At 50.9% G+C, this 21244-nt stretch overlaps 2 protein-coding genes across 2 annotated transcripts; both read right to left on the bottom strand.

The window, feature by feature from the left end:
• Positions 1 to 917: 917 nt before the first annotated feature.
• On the bottom strand, positions 918 to 21110 carry LOC114427879 (protein TALPID3-like). The gene is made up of 25 exons (XM_028396100.1): positions 20660 to 21110; positions 19488 to 19557; positions 19022 to 19220; positions 18863 to 18945; positions 18654 to 18714; positions 18466 to 18580; positions 17212 to 17308; positions 9799 to 9892; positions 9308 to 9693; positions 8882 to 8954; positions 8636 to 8806; positions 8345 to 8558; positions 8041 to 8273; positions 7752 to 7937; positions 7465 to 7640; positions 7268 to 7392; positions 6880 to 7181; positions 6660 to 6801; positions 6338 to 6500; positions 5060 to 5295; positions 4842 to 4894; positions 4650 to 4745; positions 4122 to 4221; positions 2093 to 2119; positions 918 to 1084 (listed from the first exon to the last, which is right to left on the bottom strand). Exons 1-25 carry the CDS (start codon positions 20904 to 20906, stop codon positions 963 to 965), a joined length of 3771 nt encoding a protein of 1256 aa, XP_028251901.1. The 5' UTR covers positions 20907 to 21110; the 3' UTR covers positions 918 to 962.
• Positions 14086 to 16180, bottom strand: LOC114427885 (interferon regulatory factor 2-binding protein-like). Its single transcript, XM_028396111.1, has one exon. The coding sequence runs from the start codon at positions 16087 to 16089 to the stop codon at positions 14086 to 14088; it is 2004 nt and encodes a 667-aa protein (XP_028251912.1). The 5' UTR covers positions 16090 to 16180.
• Positions 21111 to 21244: the final 134 nt, after the last annotated feature.

The raw sequence follows: 21244 nt of genomic DNA, 5'->3' as shown, positions 1-21244 counted from the left end.
CAAATGTCAGGTGAGAAACTTCAAACTGATCACAGCTGGACCAGAAGCTGTGGAGGAAGAGGCAAGGCTTTACCAGGGACACACAGAACATACCTGTGGACACAGCTCCAGAGCTGCAGGAGAAGAGGAGCAGAGAGGAGGCCAAGCTCCAGAGACGTGAGACAGACACTGGACAGAAGACGGACACTGAAGACAATGAAGATGATGAAGTATTAATAAGAGCTTTTTCTTCCGACCCCCGAGACACGAACAAACAGCCTCCATCAAATCTTTAATGCACACAACTGTGTGTCCAGACCAGGACCAGAACCAGGTCAGACTCACAAACACACAAAACAACAACAACAAGCACTGCCAGAAACCAGACTGAAGACATTTCAGACCAGTCAGCCACACACACACACACACACACACTCTGCGGCTTCATTTAATCTTCCATCTGAGAGCATGGACCCTCACACACACACACACCCTCAGAGAGCCGATCAATCCATTTGATCACTGCACACTGAGCCGTCCTCGTGGCACCATGGAGCCTTCCGCCCGGCCTGTGTGTGTCCGGCGTCTCCTGCTGCTTCACTGAGCACATTTCCTGCTCATCCTCTTATCAGCAGCGCTCTGTCTGTTTTCACTGTGTGTGTGTTCAGTGTGTTATTTTAGGCTGAGTGTGTCTCTGCCTAACTAAACAGCTTCAGTGTGTGCTGGTGTCAGCGCTCTGTGGTTGTCTGTGTCCTGTCCAGTGTCAGTCCTGATGGGGACAGGAGCTTCTCCCTCCATGAGTCCTCACATTTATATCTCTGTGGGGCTCTGCTGCTGCGGCGGATGTGTCCAATCAGAGCAGAGGATGCTGGGAAGTGGCTCCTGGGACTAAAACGCAACAGCACATTTATTTATTTATTCATTTATTTTAACTGGTGTATGAATGTAAATAAAAACAGCTGAGCAGAGGTCAGAGGTCGCAGTCAGAAAACATCAGAGTTGAAGCAGTCTGTGTCTCCAGATGCAGCAAGCTCCATCACCTCCCCCTGGGACGGCAGGTGAACCTCCATCCTCCTGGTTCCTCCCTGCTCCTCCACCTCCTCGGCTGCAGAGACAAACATCATCAGACCCTTTTATCCTCACACACAGTTCTGGGTCAAGTCAACGCAACACAATGGAACCACCATGAAAACACACACTGACGTCCACACACAGACACACACACACCGCTCTCTGACCTTAATGACTCACCGTCACTAACACAGACCAACATCACACCAGCAGCCTGACTGGACAGACACACACACACACACACAGACACACACACACACTCTCTGCTAGGATGTGTGGATAGGTTGTATACACACACTGCCTTGCTTGTTTATCTCCATACATTGATACCATGGTCTGTCTGTCTGTCTGCATTCTTCTTATCTTCATCACAAAAATCACTTTGTGTGTCTGTGTTGACCACTGTGGGCTCGTTGTGTATTATGAGAACACATGTGTAACTTTGTGAGGCTGCACTGAGTCGTTCATATGTGGCGGTGTGGTCGTGGCAGCGCTGTGTGGACCAGCTGAATGTTTACTGTGAGCTGATTTACATCCCAACTCTCTGGAGGACGTTTGGATGTGAAAGGAGGCAGTGTGAGCTGCCGAGGGAGGACGCAGGCGGAGACACTGAGACGCTGTGAGTCTGTCCTTCACACAGCTAACGTTCTGTTCCTAAAAAAGACCGACTGCTGTTCCCCCGCCTCATCACGCAAGCGCCTGAATCAGTGACGACAAAACATAGGACGACAAATACCAACGGTCACACAGCCCCAGACAACATCACCATGTATGGAAACACACACAGACACACAACTGCTGCAGAGCTCCCAGGAAAAAGTGACAGACAGTGGAGACAGGACGCCCTCTACTGGTCACATATTGTAAGTGGTTGTAGTTGCAGGTGTGGCTGTAGTATAGTCACAGTCAGTGTGTCTTGTGTGTCTGTGGTACTTCCTGGTGAAAACAGCCTGAACACACTCAGACACACACACACAGTATGTTTATGACTGTATAATATGAATACTGTTGAGGTTAAAGCTTGGGAGTGTGTGTGTCTCACCTGTCCTGCCATGTGTGTGTGTCGGATCTGCAGGAGACACAGTGTAATGTCAGAATGATCATTTTAACAATTTCCCTGCAGGATTAAAAATCTGAACATATATTGTATCTCTCTATTAGAAATGATGTTTATTTCTGTTAATAGAGATTTATGTTTAGTATGCGGTCTGTATCTGTCTGTCTGTATCTGTCTGTCTGTCTGTCTGTCTGTCTCTGTCTGTCTGTATCTGTCTGTCTCTGTCTGTCTGTATCTGTCTGTCTGTCTGTATCTGTCTGTTTGTCTGTATCTGTCTGTATCTGTCAGTCTGTATCTGTCTGTCTGTCTGTGTCTGTCTGTCTGTCTGTGTCTGTCTGTCTGTATCTGTCTGTCTGTCTGTCTGTCTGTATCTGTCTGTATCTGTCTGTCTGTATCTGTCTGTCTGTCTGTATCTGTCTGTCTGTCTCCCTCTGTCTGTCTGTATCTGTCTGTATCTGTCTGTCTGTATCTGTCTGTATGTCTGTCTGTATCTGTCTGTCTGTCTGTATCTGTCTGTCTGTCTCCCTCTGTCTGTCTGTATCTGTCTGCCTGTCTGTATGTCTGTCTGTCTGTCTGTCTGTCTGTCTGTGTCTGTCTGTCTGTCTCTGTCTGTCTCTGTCTGTATCTGTCTGTATGTCTGCCTGTCTGTCTGTCTGTATCTGTCTGTCTGTCTGTATCTGTCTGTCTGTATCTGTCTGTCTGTCTGTATCTGTCTGTCTGTCTGTATCTGTCTGTATCTGTCTGTCTGTCTGTATCTGTATGTCTGTCTGTCTGTCTGTATCTGTCTGTCTGTCTGTCTGTATCTGTCTGTCTGTCTGTATCTGTCTGTCTGTCTCTCTCTGTCTGTCTGTATCTGTCTGCCTGTCTGTCTGTCTGTCTGTGTCTGTCTGTCTGTCTGTCTGTCTGTATGTATCTGTCTGTCTGTCTGTCTGTCTCTCTCTGTCTGTCTGTCTGTCTCTGTCTGTATCTGTCTGTCTGTCTGTCTGTCTGTCTGTATGTATGTCTGTCTGTATCTGTCTGTCTGTCTGTATGTATCTGTCTGTCTGTCTCTCTCTGTCTGTATCTGTCTGTATGTCTGCCTGTCTGTCTGTATCTGTCTGTCTGTCTCTGTCTGTCTGTCTGTATCTGTCTGTCTGTCTGTATCTGTCTGTCTGTATCTGTCTGTCTGTATCTGTCTGTCTGTATCTGTCTGTCTGTCTGTCTCTCTCTGTCTGTCTGTATCTGTCTGTCTGTATCTGTCTGCCTCTGTCTGTCTGTCTGTCTGTCTGTCTGTATGTATGTCTGTCTGTATCTGTCTGTCTGTCTGTCTGTCTCTGTCTGTATCTGTCTGTCTGTCTGTCTGTATCTGTCTGTCTGTCTGTCTGTATCTGTCTGTCTGTCTGTATCTGTCTGTCTGTATCTGTCTGTCTGTCTGTCTGTCTGTCTGTATCTGTCTGTCTGTCTCTGTCTGTCTGTCTGTATCTGTCTGCCTGTCTGTCTGTCTGTCTGTCTCTCTCTGTCTGTCTGTCTGTCTCTGTCTGTATCTGTCTGTATGTCTGCCTGTCTGTCTGTATCTGTCTGTCTGTCTCTGTCTGTCTGTCTGTATCTGTCTGTCTGTCTGTCTGTCTGTCTGTATGTCTGTCTGTCTCTGTCTGTATCTGTCTGTCTGTCTGTCTGTCTGTCTGTATGTCTGTCTGTCTCTGTCTGTCTGTCTGTATGTCTGTCTCTGTCTGTATCTGTCTGTCTGTCTGTATCTGTCTGTCTGTCTGTATGTCTGTCTGTCTCTGTCTGTCTGTCTGTATGTCTGTCTCTGTCTGTATCTGTCTGTCTGTCTGTATGTCTGTCTCTGTCTGTATCTGTCTGTCTGTCTGTCTCTGTGTCTGTCTGTATCTGTCTGTCTGTCTGTCTGTCTGTGTCTGTCTGTATCTGTCTGTCTGTCTGTATCTGTCTGTCTGTCTGTATCTGTCTGTCTCTGTCTGTCTGTGTACACAGACTGAGTGTGTGAGTGTCAATGGTTCTGTCAGCGATCTGCTACCTGCACATCGACTGATCTGTCCAGGTGACACTGTGGTCTGGAGATGGTCTGGTACCTCCCCCACGCTCACCTCCTTCTCCTCCTCCCTCCCCCAGGAGCCCTGAGGACATTGCAACCCAGATGGTCAAAAAGCCGTGAAACAGATCAATAAATAAACAACATGAACAAATAAGTCTGTGTGAATGCGCAGAAATAGCAGCTCAAGCTTCTGTTCATCCAGCCAATCAGAAAAAAGCACATTAACATGTGTGTGGATCAAAGAGGCTGAACATCCACACTCTAAGCTCCAGGCGTACCTACAATCCTCTGACCGGTCACATTTTGTTCTGCTCTTATTTTACAGGTCCTGTTTTTGGTTCACTCTGGTGCATGCTGTCATGTACTGTGTAATATTTGCAGTGCCTAGGCGTCCATCTTTCCTGTTCATTACTTTAGCTGGCAGTGACACACCGGTTACCACATGCCACATGTCACCTTGTGTGGCTGGACACACATGGAGCTGTGTGTATCCACATAATGTGAGCTCACCTCTGGCCTCCTTTCTCTGAGTGTGGCTCCCTGCTCCACCCTGGTATGAAGGAGGTTGTGACCTTTGACCTGTCCTTCACTTGGGGGGTCAAGGTCCTGCAGGTGGGATAGCACACGACAAAACATTATTCCTGCTGCTGATGCTACAGTGACAGAGGACAGATGTTTGTCAGTGTGTGGGATGAACCTCACCATGTCCTGCAGCTCCTGCAGCGAGCTGGAGAAGCTGCACACCGTCGCCTCCTCTGAGACACAGACACACACAGCAGTCAGCTGACTGAGACTTTCACATGGAACAGTGAGAGGCCTGCTCTGCATTCTGAGCTTGGCATCAAATCTGCATAATTCTGGCTGGAGCTGGTTGCACAGGAATTGGATCAGTGTAAAAATGGGGATGGTGGTGGTGGTACCTGTCATGGCTGCCAGCTGGTTGACACTGATGAGCAGTTCTCCCTCTGAAATCGGTCTCAGTGCGGTTTCGGTTCCTGCTGTCACTGCACTGCTGCTGCTGCTGCTGCTGCTGCTGCTGGTGGAGTCCTCTGAGGAGATGCAGGGGGATGCTGGTCTGGGTTCAGGTGGAGGAGGCGGAGAGGGAGGAGATACAGGGGAGGCCAGAGGAGGCTCCTCCTGTGCTACTGACATCACCCTGCAGGAGACACGAGTGAGTCTTTTTACTCACGTCACATGAAAGAGCTCCATCATCACTGTGTGTCTGTGTGTACATACAGCAGCTGATGGTGTGTGTCTGTGTCTGTGTGTACATACAGCAGCTGATGGTGTGTGTCTGTGTGTACATACAGCAGCTGATGGTGTGTGTCTGTGTGTCTGTGTGTACATACAGCAGCTGATGGTGTGTGTCTGTGTGTGTGTGTGTGTGTACATACAGCAGCTGATGGTGTGTGTCTGTGTGTGTACATACAGCAGCTGATGGTGTGTGTCTGTGTGTGTGTGTGTGTGTGTACATACAGCAGCTGATGGTGTGTCTGTGTGTGTACATACAGCAGCTGATGGTGTGTGTCTGTGTGTGTGTGTGTACATACAGCAGCTGATGGTGTGTGTGTGTGTGTACATACAGCAGCTGATATGTGTGTCTGTGTCTGTGTGTGTGTGTGTACATACAGCAGCTGATGGTGTGTGTCTGTGTGTGTGTCTGTGTGTGTACATACAGCAGCTGATGGTGTGTGTCTGTGTGTGTGTCTGTGTGTACATACAGCAGCTGATGGTGTGTGTCTGTGTGTGTACATACAGCAGCTGATGGTGTGTGTCTGTGTGTGTACATACAGCAGCTGATGGTGTGTGTCTGTGTGTGTACATACAGCAGCTGATGGTGTGTGTCTGTGTCTGTGTGTGTACATACAGCAGCTGATGGTGTGTGTGTGTCTGTGTGTGTACATACAGCAGCTGATGGTGTGTGTCTGTGTGTGTACATACAGCAGCTGATGGTGTGTGTCTGTGTGTGTACATACAGCAGCTGATGGTGTGTGTCTGTGTGTGTACATACAGCAGCTGATGGTGTGTGTCTGTGTGTGTACATACAGCAGCTGATGGTGTGTGTCTGTGTGTGTGTCTGTGTGTGTACATACAGCGGCTGATGGTGTGTGTCTGTGTGTGTACATACAGCGGCTGATGGTGTGTGTCTGTGTGTGTACATACAGCGGCTGATGGTGTGTGTCTGTGTGTGTACATACAGCAGCTGATGGTGTGTGTCTGTGTGCGCCTCTGGTCGCTCCTCCTCTGGTCGCTCCTCCTCCAATGGCAGCTCAGCGTTGTCCCAGTTGTTGGTGGGGGGGGGTTGATGGGGAGCAGGTGGACTTCCTGCAGAGACGGGCTCTGGGCTGGGGGTGGGCGTGGCTACAATATGTGAGGTCACAATTAGCCAGAGATACTATATTACTCTGATTATATAACAGAGAGTTTATGATATTAAGTAATCAGATTACAGCAGTATGCTACAGTAAAGTACACATCAGTAACACACTGTTCTACTCTAACGTAATGCTTAATGCTAACCTGGCATTGTGATTGGCTGTGGCTCCTCGTTCAGTGGGCTGGTTGGTTCAGATGGAGGGGGTGTGATTATTGGTGTGGCCTCTCTGCTGGGAGGAGCTAGGCTGGGGGGCGGGGTGGGTACTGGTGTGGAGACCCGTGTGGCCTGGAACAGAGCCAGCAGTTAGCCAGGTGACACAAGAGGGGGGCCGCAGGCTAAGACTTTACCTCCTGGTTTCTATACCTCTTGATATGCTGCTGGTTCTAGTGCTGCTGGTTCTGGTGCTGCTGGTTCTGGTGCTGCTGGTTCTGCTGCTGCTGGTTCTGGTGCTGCTGGTTCTGGTGCTGCTGGTTCTGGTGCTGCTGGTTCTGCTGCTGCTGGTTCAAGTCCTTCTTCTGGTTCAGTGTCTCGTGTGTCTCTCTGACCGAGCATCAGCGTGATGGTCTCAGTCAGAACCTCGTTAACCAGCTCCCTGATTAACTCAGAGTCCACTGACAGACTGGAGTCCACAAACAGCTGCAGACCTCCACCACCTGCTGCCTCCACTGCACACACAGCATAGTCACAGAGAGAAGGAGGAGCAGGAGCAGAGGAGCGGTGGAGGACAGAGATGAGAAGCTTGTCCACTTACCGATGTCTGAGGTGACGCTGCGCTCCTCGAGCTGCGATTGGTCAGAGGAGTGATTCTGGGCAGGGTCAGGTGGTGGGGGGCGGTGTATGTCTGAGATCATCTGTGCCATGAGCTGCTGCTCCACCCTGAAGGGAAACAGACCGAAGTAGAACAGAGCTACACCAGGTTGTCAGATCCAGCCCAGTCCAGATTCTCACCATTCCACCAGCCGGTTCTCCAGGACGCTCCGCTGGTTGAGACGCAGGACGGGATCCTGGGCGGGAAGGGCACAAGGTGCCTGTGGAGGGAAGAGTGGGCCCTGGTACAGGACAGGAGGAGGAGATGGACCTCCATCCAACTCCACAGCCTCCTCACCCGGCACACTGGTCTCCTCCTGAGGACATAAGACAGAGAGTGATCAGTGCCGTTCACCAGCAGGAGCACCTGGAGACTCCCTGAAGACAACCTGAGGACGAGGAGGACGAGGAGGAGAGAGGAATGTTACCTGGACAACATCAACAGCTGAGAGGACGTCAGTTCCAGGAAGGATGTTCTCTTCCTCCTCCACCCCTTTCTCACTCTCCATGTTGATGATGTCAACAGTGTGGGGAGGAGGTGGAGCAGATGGAGGAGGAGCTGGCATCGGAGCTGGTGGAGTCACTGCTGCTTCATCTGCATCCAGCTGCTGCCTCTGTCAACGCAAAGAGATGTCAGTGCTCTCTCCACCCGAAATCGGTTCTTGCCATTAGTTGCCATGGTTACAGCATCAGACGTGGAGGACAGGTGCAGCTTACCTGTTGCCCAGATGCTCCATCATCCTCTGTAACTGGAGGCACTTCAGGTAGTAAAACCACTTCCTGAAGCAGCCCAGCCCTGGAGGAAGAATCCATCCTGGGAGGACCCAGAGGAATCGCCACAGAAACAGGACGGGTGGTGGTTAAGTGGGCGGGACCACCCGAGCTGAAAAGGTGCTGAGGTGGTCCAGATGAGATGCTGGTCTGAGTCTTACAGGACTTCAGCTTTACACCTGTACACAGACGGACCGATCAGAAGCTCTGATAGTTTGATGACGGACACCACAGCCGAACATTCTCTGACCTTGGACGCTCTCTACAAGTCGGGGGCGGGGCTTCCTGCTCAGGGGCGAGGCAGGTGAGCTGAAGTGAAGGTACGGACTCTTCTTCAGGGTCCGCCTCAGACCTTCGTACGGGGCTCTGCCATACAGGTGGGTCAGGTATGACTCTCCTTCCACCACCACCTGCTTGCTGTCTGTCAGTCTACCGGCCACTCCGTCAGGCTCCGCCTCCTGCAGCTACACAGAGGAAGGACTGCCTGAATGTGACCGATCAGATCCATCAAATCAATCACTGTGTGAGACTCTGGCCTGACCAGTCTGTGCGCAGCTGTAGGTCCTCTGCTCCCTCTCCCTGCCCTCGCCCCGGTTCCTGCTCCTCTGGGCCTGCTCATTGGTTTGCCCCTTCTTATTTGGGTGGAGCTCACCCCAGCTGCGTGTTGTGATGTCACCACAGCGTCCGCGGCGTCCTGTGAGGACATCTCAGCCTGAGAAGGATGGGGAGGACAGTGGTGAGTACACGGCTTACAGTCTATCCAGGTGTGGGGTCAGCTGGAGCTCACCTTGATGTCTCTGGCTAACGTGTTGATCCAGGCGTCCACTGTCTTCTTGATGCGGACCTCCTGAGTGCAGTCCCTGCAGAGGACACGGCACTGACAGTGAATGATGTGAGACTCAGTCTCCAGTGAAGCCAGTTTGTGTTTTAATGTTTTTTTTCCTGGACACATGACTCGTCCTGTCAGGGTGCACACTACAGTTCACCTCTGATAAACAGCACAGTGATCGTAACCCTAAAAATTAATAATTCAATTACCACTGAGTCTTTACTGACTGACCTCGTCAATAAGAGCTGTGTAAGCTAACCATCAACAGGTTTAAAGCAATTTATTACTTAACCAAAAGGTCAGCTTACCCATTAGCCTTACCAACATGTTAGCATAGAAAGAGCCACTCTAAGTGCATTAGCATTAGCTAGGGCTAAAGACTACCTGTTAGTAGCCAGTGCTTCCAGCTGGCAGTGTAGGACCCCTCCGGTCTCAGCTCTCAGCAGAGTCTCCAAATTCTCCTCCAGCAGTTTCTTCTGCCTTCGAACATGGCGGAGAACCTGACCTGCCTCCTCCAACATGGATGGGACCACAGGCCTTCTCTGGACCAGTACAGACTGGGACTGCTGGGTCTGGTTTTGGTGGGACTGGGAGAGGTTTTGTTGAGAGTGGGAATGTTGGAATGGGAAGTGCTTTTGTTGGTGCTGGGTCTGTTGGTTCCTGGTTTGACTTGACTGGTTCTGTTGGTGCTGGGTCTGTTGGTGCCTGGTTTGACTTGACTGGTTCTGTTGGTGCTGGTTCTGTTGGTGCCTGGTTTGACTTGACTGGTTCTGTTGGAGACATTCAGAGACATTCACCCTCAGCACAGACTGTGGGTCTGTGGGCCTGAGCTGTCTCCCAGGTCAACCATGGCCCGTGTTTTGTTGTGTGCTCACCTTCACCTCAGGGTTCATCCCTCCCATCTCCATCAGCAGCTCACTGGCTCTGGTCTCCAGCCTGTCACTGGCACCTCTGAGAATCCGGCCATCCCTGAATCAACCAAAAAACCCCAAAGAGACAGTTGAACAACATGAAACAGGATCCACCTGTGATGTTTATCAGAGCCACTAGAGGTCAGCAGAGTGCTGTGAGACTCTGCACTGGCGGCTCAGAAAACCTGCACACAGCTTTCACTTGGTGACATGATCTGTGCAGGCATCGTTCCACAAGGTATGAATAAAACTGTTCTTAACATCCATCCATCTTCTGAACCCGCTTGTCCTACAGGGTCATGGGGGGGGGGGGGGTCTAAACATTACATCATCAGAAGCCCCTCAACGACAGTCACCCTGTGGGCCACTAAGTGAACTGCAGTCAGCTTCCTGTTGTCTCCAGCTATTAGCAGCAGTTTGTCTGCATTAGCAAGTAAGTCAGCATCACTAAGACCAGTCAGCAGCAGTCCAAGGCTGCAGAGGAAGGTCAGTCTGTGGGGGGGGCAGAGACAGAGAGGGGAGAGAGGGGGGAGAGAGAGAGAGACAGAGAGGGGAGAGAGGGGGGAGAGAGAGAGAGACAGAGAGGGGAGAGAGGGGGTGAGAGAGAGAGGGACAGAGAGGGGAGAGAGGGAGGAGAGAGAGAGAGACAGAGAGGGGAGAGAGGGGGGGAGAGAGAGAGACAGAGAGGGGAGAGAGGGGGGAGAGAGAGAGAGGAGAGAGGGGGGAGAGAGAGAGACAGAGAGGGGAGAGAGGGGGGAGAGAGAGAGAGACAGAGAGGGGAGAGAGGGAGGAGAGAGAGAGAGGAGAGAGGGGGGGAGAGAGAGAGACAGAGAGGGGAGAGAGGGGGGGAGAGAGAGAGAGACAGAGAGGGGAGAGAGGGGGTGAGAGAGAGAGGGACAGAGAGGGGAGAGAGGGAGGAGAGAGAGAGAGGAGAGAGGGGGGAGAGAGAGAGACAGAGAGGGGAGAGAGGGGGTGAGAGAGAGACAGAGAGGGGAGAGAGGGGGGAGAGAAGACAGAGAAAGAGAGAGAGAGACAGAGAGGAAGGAGAGAGGAGGGAGAGAGAGAGAGAGACAGGACAGAGGGGGGGAGAAGACAGAGAAAGAGAGAGAGAGACAGAGAGGAGGAGAGAGAGAGGAGGGAGAGAGAGAGACAGGAGAGACGGGGGGGGGGGGGGGGGGGGGGGGGGGACGGAGAGAGAGGAAAAAGTGTGTGTGTGTTTAGATGATGGGTGTGAATAAAATGGCCGCCATCGTCACCTCCCAGCCAGGTCAGAGTCACAGCTGGATAAATCTCTGGTTGTGTAGTTACTCAGCTGATCTAAACAGAGCAGCTGCCAGACAAATAAGGACACACACCATGTCACACCATCGCTGCTCTCGTCTCATCATTCATCAACGCTCCAGCTAAAGACACGAGGTGGAATCAACCTCCACAACCAATCAGATCTGCAGAATCTGAGCACATCCTGTTCCATGCTTATTGTAAATGCTGGTGTGTGTGTGTAGCTCCTGCTTTGTCATTTAGTAGCTCCTGCAGAGTGTCTGCCGCCACTGTTGCTAAGCAACACCTCAGTGGGTTCCCATGGTGATAGTGAGCAGGTACGTAGATGGAGGAGTGAAGCTTCACAGCCCTGAGAGGAGGGGGTTAAATAAACCTCCTCTCTTCACCTGAGGTCACAAACAGACAACCTGCCACCTCGACTCTCTGTCTTTGTTCCAGTCGCACATTCCTGATACATTGTGTTCAGCTGGGAGGTAACCATGGCAACAGTGGAAGAGGATGTGCAGACAAAAAAAACAGATAAAGCTGCATCACAAACAACAAACACGAATGTTGCACGTGGACAAGCTGAGCTACACATGCATCCGGATGTCAGCTAAGAATCTGGTGTGCCATCTGATTCCAAACACACACATTCAAAAATTACAAGAATGCATGTAGGCACAGGAACTGCTAACAGCCCGACACACTGCAGCGTTTCAGGACTCATTCCTGCCGCCCTGAGGAGAACAGTTGACTGGGAACAGAATCAACTCAGCAGCACCTGACTCCTGCATCACTCCCCAAATAATCCAAATATGGGCGTGGCTGCTTCAGCTCCGCCTCTTTGCCTTCACTTCTGTGTTAAAATGTTACACTGAGGATCAAACTGCCAGCAGCGAAGAGGAGGTGAAGCAGGTCTAAGACTTCACTGCATCACAGATAAATATCTCCCACACAGTGACCAACCAGGACCCAGCAGAGAAGAACCGACGCCTGCTGCAGGACCAGTCAGACGACAGGAGACAAGCGTCACACTGTCTGAGCAGCAGCTTTGGTTTGTGCAGATCTGAGCAACAGCACACCTGGACTCAGTGTGAGTGTGGACAGTGATGTTAAGGTGCCCTTGGCTCAGTGCAGCAGCTTGTTGTGTGCATGCTAATGTGCAGAATCACACTGAAGTGTGAGGACACTGTGTTGGCCTGGATAGGATTGTTCTGTTGGCTGTAGCCTTTAAAGCAGCAGATACTGCTTGATGTTCATTAGTCTTATGCCAACACATCGCATGATTGTTACGCTGCCACATCTCAAGGCCACCAGGGGGAGCTCACACTGCTCATCTCAATATTATCTGGTTACCGTTCAATAAAGGTTTTTTAAACAAGATGACGGGGCTGTTGACATGTCTGTCTGCAAAAATACCAAACGTTTTGAACAGTGTCTTCTACACAGCCACAGAAATCACACAGGAACTACAGCAGGGGGCGCTGGCGACCCTGAGTAACAAGGTACCCTGGAGGTCAAGTGTCAGAGCCGACAGCTTCAGTTCAAACTAATTCCACACAGATAAAACGACACCCGGAGCTAAAGCTCAGCAGAACAACGACAGAACATGAAGTCACTGAGGCACATCACGAATCATCATTTTCATTTCAGGATTCAGAGCCGAGGCCAATAAACAACAAACACGGAGAAGCTGAAGAAAAACAAAGTCTTTATTTTGTAAAAAAAAAAAAAAACCTAAAAAAAAATTCATCATCATCAATAAAAACATACAAAAACAATCTATCTCCATAAAAAATGTAAAAACGCTGTTGTGTATAATGTGATTATGACGTCTGTGAACACATCACATCATTGTCACCTCCACGACAACACAAACACCTACAAACATGTTAAACTGTGCGTCTCCACGGTAACCACCCCATCAGGAAGCCACTCAGAGAATATATTCAGCATTTTCATATTTCAGTCTGTTCAGGATGCAACATTTACAACAAAGCTTACAGTGAAGTTAATCTAACTGTAATGATCAATAACTGTGAGAACCCTCAATAAACATGAGGTTATTGATCCATTAGAGATCAGCTGTGCCTAACCAGTGACTGACAGACTGTTCAGTCATCGCTGTACGCAGACAGTCACATTCTTCACTTTTAATTCTAACCACACACAGTTCATTTCATAGAATCAGCTGATTTGTGACATTTGTTCTTATAAATGACGTCACGCTGAGAATCTCCTCAGAAACATTTCACCGACAAACTAACCCTCAAACACTTCAGCTCACTTTACAATAGACATACTGAGGAGACACTAAGATCATGGTCTGCTTGTTATTAAAGGAAGCTGTTCACTTTGGAATGGAAGACAGCCTGAAGTTACCGACGATCAATGACATCACACGTCTCCTTCATTCTGACCGCGGCCGAATATATATAATGTGAAATCAGAACAAGACACTGATTAACACTGACAGGTGTCAGGTGCCAGGACTTTCTGAAGGAGTGACTCTCGTTACAGTAAAAGGAGTTTATGAAGGAAGATCTTTCATCTTTAGACCTCAGTGAACACGATTCACCTGATCCTGACCTGTGGTTTTTACACAGCAGGACATCAGTTTGAAGAGTTTCAAAATGAAATCACTCACAGCGTCCTCATCCTTAACCCTGTAAAGACAGGCTGCTCCTCATCCTTTGTCTTGACTGTGCTACATTGACACGGGCTGCAGTTACGTTCAGCAGATCCATCCTGATGGGAAATTACTTTGAACATTTGAAGGACTGATCCGGAATTTTAAATGATGGTTATCACTCCTTCACGGTCCAAATATCACCTTAAAAGACTTTTACATGAAAAATGGCTGAAGACGTTAAAAATGATTTCCTATCACACGTTTCACCTTTAAATGTTTTCAAATGTATTCAGTCATAATCTGACAGGACAGAACCAGCAGACCGACTGTTCACATCGTCTTTAGTCTCTTCCTCCTCAGGGGTCTCTCTCCTTTTTTACCTTCACATCTCCAGCCAGGATGGTGGCGATCTCTCCCTGCATGAACGCCCAGGGCACGTTGGAGCCAACCAGTGGGCACTTCTCCCCGCTGGGGCAGTATACCTCCCCTGAAGCGCCCTGGGACTTGATGCTTTCTCTGGAGCAGGGGAAGCAAAATTTGTGATTGGAGACGGAGGGACACTGGACAAAATGTGTGTCCTCCAAGCGTTCATGGCAGATCGTGCAGCACAAGGGCCCACTGTTAGCCATCGGCGAGTCGGGCACATTCTGCGTGTGCACCTGGTCCATACCTCCCGCAGACTGCGACGGCACGGACAAGCCAAGGTCTCCATTGCGGGAGGATAGGCGTCTCTGGCTGGAGAGGGAGGCGGGGGACACCGGACTGCTGCTGTTGTGTCTGGAGGAAGTGGTGGAGTGTACAGAGTCTCTGTCCTTACTGGGAGAGTGCGCATTCCCAATGGTGTCTGCGACTGACATGAGCGCAGTCATCGGCGACTGTCCATTCTGCGAAGGAGTGGCAGACTCTGGGGGTGTGGCATGGCCAGAAGGCAGGTTGAGCGGAGGCCCACTGAAGGAGCCCACAGCCATGGAGAGTTTGAGGGCTTCGGTCTGGCTGTTGATCCACTGCTGCCTCTGCTGCTCCTCCGTCAGCTTCAGGCCACCCTCCCCAGAATCCGGCTCCGGGGACGCTTTCCTCTTCCTCACTCCAGGTTTGGAGCTGCTGTTCCCGCTGCCTAAAGCTGAGGAGCGGCCAGGGGGCAGCAGGGTGGTGGGTAGTAGTGGGTAGCTGCCATCAATATAGGGCTGTGGCAGCATGTCTGCTCCCAGACCCTCCTTAAAAAAGCGCAAAGATTCCGGCAATAAATCCCCTAGCAGACGCCAGTCCCCAGAACCATGCTTCTTCTCATACTCCAGATATTTGAACCCAGAGGACAAACCCCTGCTGAAGTCCTTCATGCAGTCCTGGTACATCTGCTTGGCCACTCCTGACGCGCTGGAGAACACATTCCCGGATCCGCTCGGGTACTCGATGAATATCTTCAGCTCGTAGTCCATGCCGGGTTTAGACACTGCGTCAAAGGCGAACACCCTACCAATCAGCCCGTGGTCCTTCTTGAAGCGGACGTCGAATGGGGTGCAGCTAGACAGAGTGACCAGTGTGTCCCGCACTGTTTTCGGTTTGCTTGTCCACTCCTCCTGCCGGTTCCGGAGGCTCTCGCTCAGCTCGGCCAGAACCTCTGCGTTCCTCTGCTTCTCTTTCAGTTCACGCTCCTGGTCTGTGCTGGACACAGAGGCGGGGCGCTTTCCGCCTGGTTCAGACATCCCCATCTGGCTGGCCGTAGAGCCACTGCCCATATTCTGATGGGGGGCTCTGCCTGCCAGGCCATGTGCAGCCGGTCCATTCAGCAAGGTCTGAGGCAGCAGGTTTGGTGGCACATTCATCTGTCCCGCGGTTGACACAAGCCCTGTGTGACTCCTGCCCCGTGAGTTTGGGCTCTGTCGGTTCAGCTCAGGTGGTCCATCGTCCAGTTTGAACCCGTTGACTCCACCGAGTCCATTGGGCAGCCTGCTGCTGCTGCTGCTAGGCCCACTGTAGTCAAACCGAGCCCGGTTGTCTGTTCCGTGCGAATACCGGTCTAAACCAGGCTGCTGAGACTTTCCTGGTCCGTCTGCCTGATGGTGGTTCAGCTGTCCTGAATCTTTCCCAGTCAGTAACAACACCTGGCTTTTTGCCACCGCTGGTTGTGGAGGTGGTGGCGGAGGTCCACCTGCGGGAGATCTTCCCTCCTGGAAGCCATGTGCCCGCTTCAGGTGTCGGGCGGTCTCAATTACAAACTCAATCCTGTCCGCACCCTCGTAATTGACGCATCCCCGACAAACAGGTTCCGTAAAGTCCCAGATCATGGCCCAGGGCATGCGGGGCAGGTCGCACAGATAACAAGACTGTCTGCGGGATGAGGAGACCTGCGGGGAGGACATCTTCCCCTCTCTGCCTCCTGCACGGAGCTGCTTTCACCAGAGAATTCAGGACGGACGGACAGGCTGCAGTGTCTCCGCTCAGGTTATTGTTCCTCCTCTGCTGCTGCTGCTGATGCTGAAGCTCAGCGTTGTGCTGCAGAGACAGAGGCTGTGAAGGAGGAGGAGGCAGTCTGCGTTTCCCCTGCATACATCACTCCCAGGGAAGCTGAGGAATGCCACGTGGTAGAGTAAGTGACATCACTACCCCTCCTCCTGCAGATTCCAACCACATCATGCCACTTGTTGCCCTCCTCCTCCTCATGAGGAGCAAACAGCAGCTCCAGGTTATCAAATTATATAAATATCATCAATCTATATGTCCTGAAGGACCTAATTAATGTTCTAAAAATGTTTCCTCAGTATTACTCCTGTGAATAACACTGTCATGGTTTAAATAATGAAACACAATAACACACAGTGTGTTGCTGCACAGATTTCTGTGTTGCTAGGCAGTTTTCTCCCACCCCCTTCCCTCCCCCTCTGTGGGTACACTGATGCATCATGGGAAAATGTAAAGTCTATGTTACCAACCAAAACCTTCAGGCAAGGCTTTAGTGTCGGCTGTTTGGATCAGCGCCAGCTGCACACACACACACACACTCTGCTAGAGAGATGCCTGTGTTGCTATGGAAACATGCCTAGCAACTGCACTGCGAGGAGGAAGCTCCTGAATGCATGATGAGCTGCAGCCTTGTTCACCCCCACACTGCTCAGCTCACACTCTCTATGAATGATTATGCAAATTACAGCACACACACAGCAGCGTTCAGTCCAGACCGTCTGCTCCACATCTCCAGCGCTCAGTCTGGATCACATTTAGTCTGATAGGGAACCAATCAGCTACCTCCAGCGCTGAGGCAGGATGTGTCACTTTATGAAATTTTGCCTAATTAAAGGCACGAGCTGAGGTGCTGACTTACAGGACGAGCTTCCTGCTCCCACCTAACCCTGACTATAGGCGGCCTCAGACCCTGCCAACATGGCGGCAGTGACGTCACGGCAGGTTTGATGGAAGGAACGTTACAGCGGGCGGTGTTGTGGTCTGACCTAATGGTGACTATTTTAGCTCTCAGTCCACCTCACCTGCTTTGCTTTGGCCATGGGTCACGGCAGCACGTTTCCATGGCAACTGGACTGGTTTCCATGGTGTTTGCTGAGAAACTCTGCTGCTGGCTGCTTCCTGTCAGAGTAAAAGCATTAGATTAGATTCAAGTTTATGTAATTACACGTGTGCAGGTGCAACGCAACAAAATGCAGTTTGACATCTAACAGGAAGTGCAATAAGTAAATGATACTGCTGAGTTTACCACACACATAATCCGATGGCTGTGCTACAGACATCACACACAGTGGGAAGTACTGTATGAACATACTATACAGATGTATATCCAACATAGGCGGAGACTATGAACGTAATTTACAAATGGATATAAATAAATGTTATATTAACTTATAAATCACCAGTGCAATGGTTCACCACATGATACGCAGTAAGCTACCTACGTTAACAGTGATGTGAGCAGAACTAGTGCAGAAATTCAGTCTAGTGTGTCAGTCAGTATAAGACTTGTGTGAGTAAACACAGAGCAGGTCAGTGGGGCGAGGATTTGTAGCGGTGTGGAGGGCGGCAGAGGTTAACAAGGGGCAGAGTTCAGTAAGGAGACGGCACTGGAGGAAAGGTTGATCCTCAGGCAGACGACAGGAGGGCAAACTGTGTCCATGGTGTCTGTGCACCATGCAGCCAGGTGCTGTACCTCCGCCGTCCATGAAGTGGATCCATGGACGGCCTGCAGCTGTGGGTGAAGAGGTGATAGAGGACTGGGCTCAGCACACTGCCCTGTGGTACACCTGTATGTGTGTGTGTGCAGGGGGGGGGGTCTGTGTTGACTGTAAAAGGTGCTGTGTGAATTGAATTGTGAGCACAGAGTGCAGCACTGTGGAGATTTCATGCTCTGTACTCCTATGGGAAAATTGATGCGGGTCCAGTGTGGGTGGGAAACATGTGATGATGCAGAGAAGAAAGGTTCTTCCCACTGTTACATGTGACGCACACACACGTCTGCTGCACATCATCACAGCAATCTGCAGAGAGAGGGAGGCTGCTGCCACCTGCTGGTTGCAGACATTTAAAACCCTCTCGGCTCCAGGTGTGTTTCTTTGTCCTGCTCCTCCACACAAACCGCACATTCATGGCTACAAACGAGTGACCTCAGTCCGCATGGCGACGAGCGTAGGTGTATCCATAAAGGTATTTTTATTGTTGGTTTTGTTTCTGTGTTTACACCACACCGCCACCGCTTTTCGGGATTAATTGTGTGTATGCTTGCGTTTGTTTACCTGTATGTGTCAGGTGTGTGGCCTGCAGGCGGCCTGGTTGACCTGAAGCTGTGAGGTCAGAGGCTGTGGGGGCGTGGCCTCCTACTGTCTTGAGGTTTGACTCCAGGAGCTGGCTCTGTTTAGATGGAAGGAGAGGAAATGAGCTCCCAGCAGGCAGTGAGGACGCCCCTAATCCACTGAGTGTTTACCTGCAGCTGTAGCTGTCGGCTCTGCAGCGTCTTCATCTGCTGCAGCGCCTGGTTCCACCCTCTGATGACAAGCAGGAAGAAGTTAGATACCAGTGCATGAAATCCTCACAGTGCCGTAGTATGTAAGGTTGTTTTAGCGGGTCCAGCTGCGCGGCTCCATCGGGTGTCCTTTGTGTGTCCAGTTGTTCATGTGTGTTATGTGTGTGTACCTGTCAGCTTCCAGCAGCTTCTGAACTCCGTCTGCCAGCCGAGACACTCGAGCCTCCATGTCTGATGGAGCCTGAACACACACCTGCAAACACAAACAGTTTCCATGGTAACCCTCTGAACTGTGTCAGCCCGTCCTGCTGAGGGGACCGCAGGTTCACCTTGATGACAGCAGCAGCAGCAGGTGTGTTGCTGGTTTCTCCCTGGTGCCCAGAAACCAGTGCTGGCCCTGTCTGGACCAGCGCCACATCAGATGCATCCTGGGAGCTCAGACCAGGAGGGTCCTGGCATTTCACAGAGGCCTGAAGTGGGTCAAACAGTTGTACAGGGACTTCCCTTCTGTGGGGGGCACTGTGGGACCTGAGCACAGAAGCAGGGATGAGACAGGATCTGAATACCAAGGCTGAACTAATCATCTGTGGTAGATTAGTTCACAGCCATCTGGGGACACTGGGTGCTGATTGCTTTTATTATAACATCTATGTACTGTTTATGAAAAACATTTGTGAACCTAACAAGACCAAAGTATGACATTCTGACACTAATGTTGTAAAAGAAATCCCTGCTGATCCCTGAGTGGAACTCTACAGCTCCCTCTGTGTGACGACAGGCTCCAGAGAAGCTCACCGTTGTTTTAGAGCTGCCAGCACGGCTCCTCGACCTCCAGCAGTGAAGCGTGACGTCAGCAGCTCGTGCCCTGAGCGTGCAGATGGAAGCAGAGGTGTGGTCAGCTCACAGTGCAACTCGACCAGCTGAAGACTAGTTCATGAACACTTACAATCAATCTTCTGACAAAAAGAGTCTGTGTAGACACAATCATTTAAACCTTCATACAAACCAACACTTCAGCTGTGTGTAGTTCTAGAGTAAGTGACTTTATAATAAAAGACAAAAGTGTGGCTCTTATATTTTGTTAACTTTTCAAGGCTGAACCATGCAGTGTGGAGGGTCGCTGACACACCAGGCTGTCCCTGGAGAACAGGTTTATTCAACTTGCACTTGCCCGCTAGCTAAGCATCATGTTAACAGTACACGTTGTTAACTGACCACTAGAAAGGGAACAGCTGTAAGACCCAGATCTCAGCCCCACATGTCAGCAGATCTGAAAGCTGCAGCTTGAAGAAAGCGTTCCAGTCTGACTGAAGCCGTCTGCCACAGGAGCCACGCCACAGGAGCCACAGGAGCCACAGGAGGCCACGCCACAGGAGCCACAGGAGGCCACGCCACAGGAGCCACAGGAGGCCACGCCACAGGAGCCACAGGAGCCACAGGAGGCCACGCCACAGGAGCCACAGGAGGCCACGCCACAGGAGCCACACACAGGAGCAGATTACAAGCTGCTTCCAAACATGTCCAACTGACAGGTGGGCCAATACTCCAACTGTAGGCTGATCAGACTTATCAATAAGTCTGATAAGTCTGATCAGCCTCAAAAGTCTGATCAGACTTATCGATAAGCCGCTGAGGCTGATCAGACTTATCGATAAGCCGCTGAGGCTGATCAGACTTATCGATAAGTCTGATAAGTCTGATCAGACTTATCGATAAGCCGCTGAGGCTGATCAGACTTTTGATTCTGTCAGACTATGTGTTTTGTGTGATTCCATCTATCTTGAGGTGACACATTTACATTTAAAGAATAACACTGGCTCAGAACAGAATCAACCTGTTCTCAGGTCAGTGGTAAAGAGCTCTTCATCCTCTGTTCACCTCAGCAGCTCAGTCTAAGGACTTTGTTTGAGTCTAATCCCTGAGGCTGAAACTCTTCCTGTCAGGAGTCCGGATGAAGGATCTCTTACCGGGCTCACAGTCCGCTGCTTCCCGGCGTGGAGGACCGGCTTTCTGTGGCGCCCGCTGCAGCCCATCCCGATGAGGCTGGACCCGGGGAGGGCTGTGCAGCTTCTGGACGGTGATCTGGACCGGCCCGGACCCCTCTTCGGCTCCGTGCCTCTGGACGCGTGTGGAGCGGATTAAAACGTCCCCGGTGTCCGAGCTGCAGGAGGACCGAACCGGACCGGAGGGCTGAGCCATGTTCACCGTGGACATACTCAGGCTTTAAAATAAGTTGTTTTGTTGGCCGTCAGAAAGCCGTTAGCCTGCAGCTAACCTCAGCTAGCCGCTTTTAAAATTCCCGCTCCGCCATCTTGGCTGAAAACAGAGCGAACAAACGTCTAAAACCACAAAAGACCAGAGCAACTGTTGCTGACAACAAACCCTGAACTTCCGCCTCCTCCTCCTCCTCCTCCTCCTCTTCTTCTTCTTCTTCTCCTTCTCCTCCTTCTTCTTCTTCTCCTCCTCCTTCTGGGAGCTGCTGCCCTCTAGTGTTCAGAGTGACGCTGGGCGAACATTAACTCCAGCTCCTGTAGGGGGCGCTCTGGATGAAC

Source organism: Parambassis ranga, chromosome 22 (assembly GCF_900634625.1).
Source record: "Parambassis ranga chromosome 22, fParRan2.1, whole genome shotgun sequence".
NCBI lineage: Eukaryota > Metazoa > Chordata > Actinopteri > Ambassidae > Parambassis > Parambassis ranga.
This window is presented reverse-complemented; position numbering and strand designations above follow the sequence as displayed.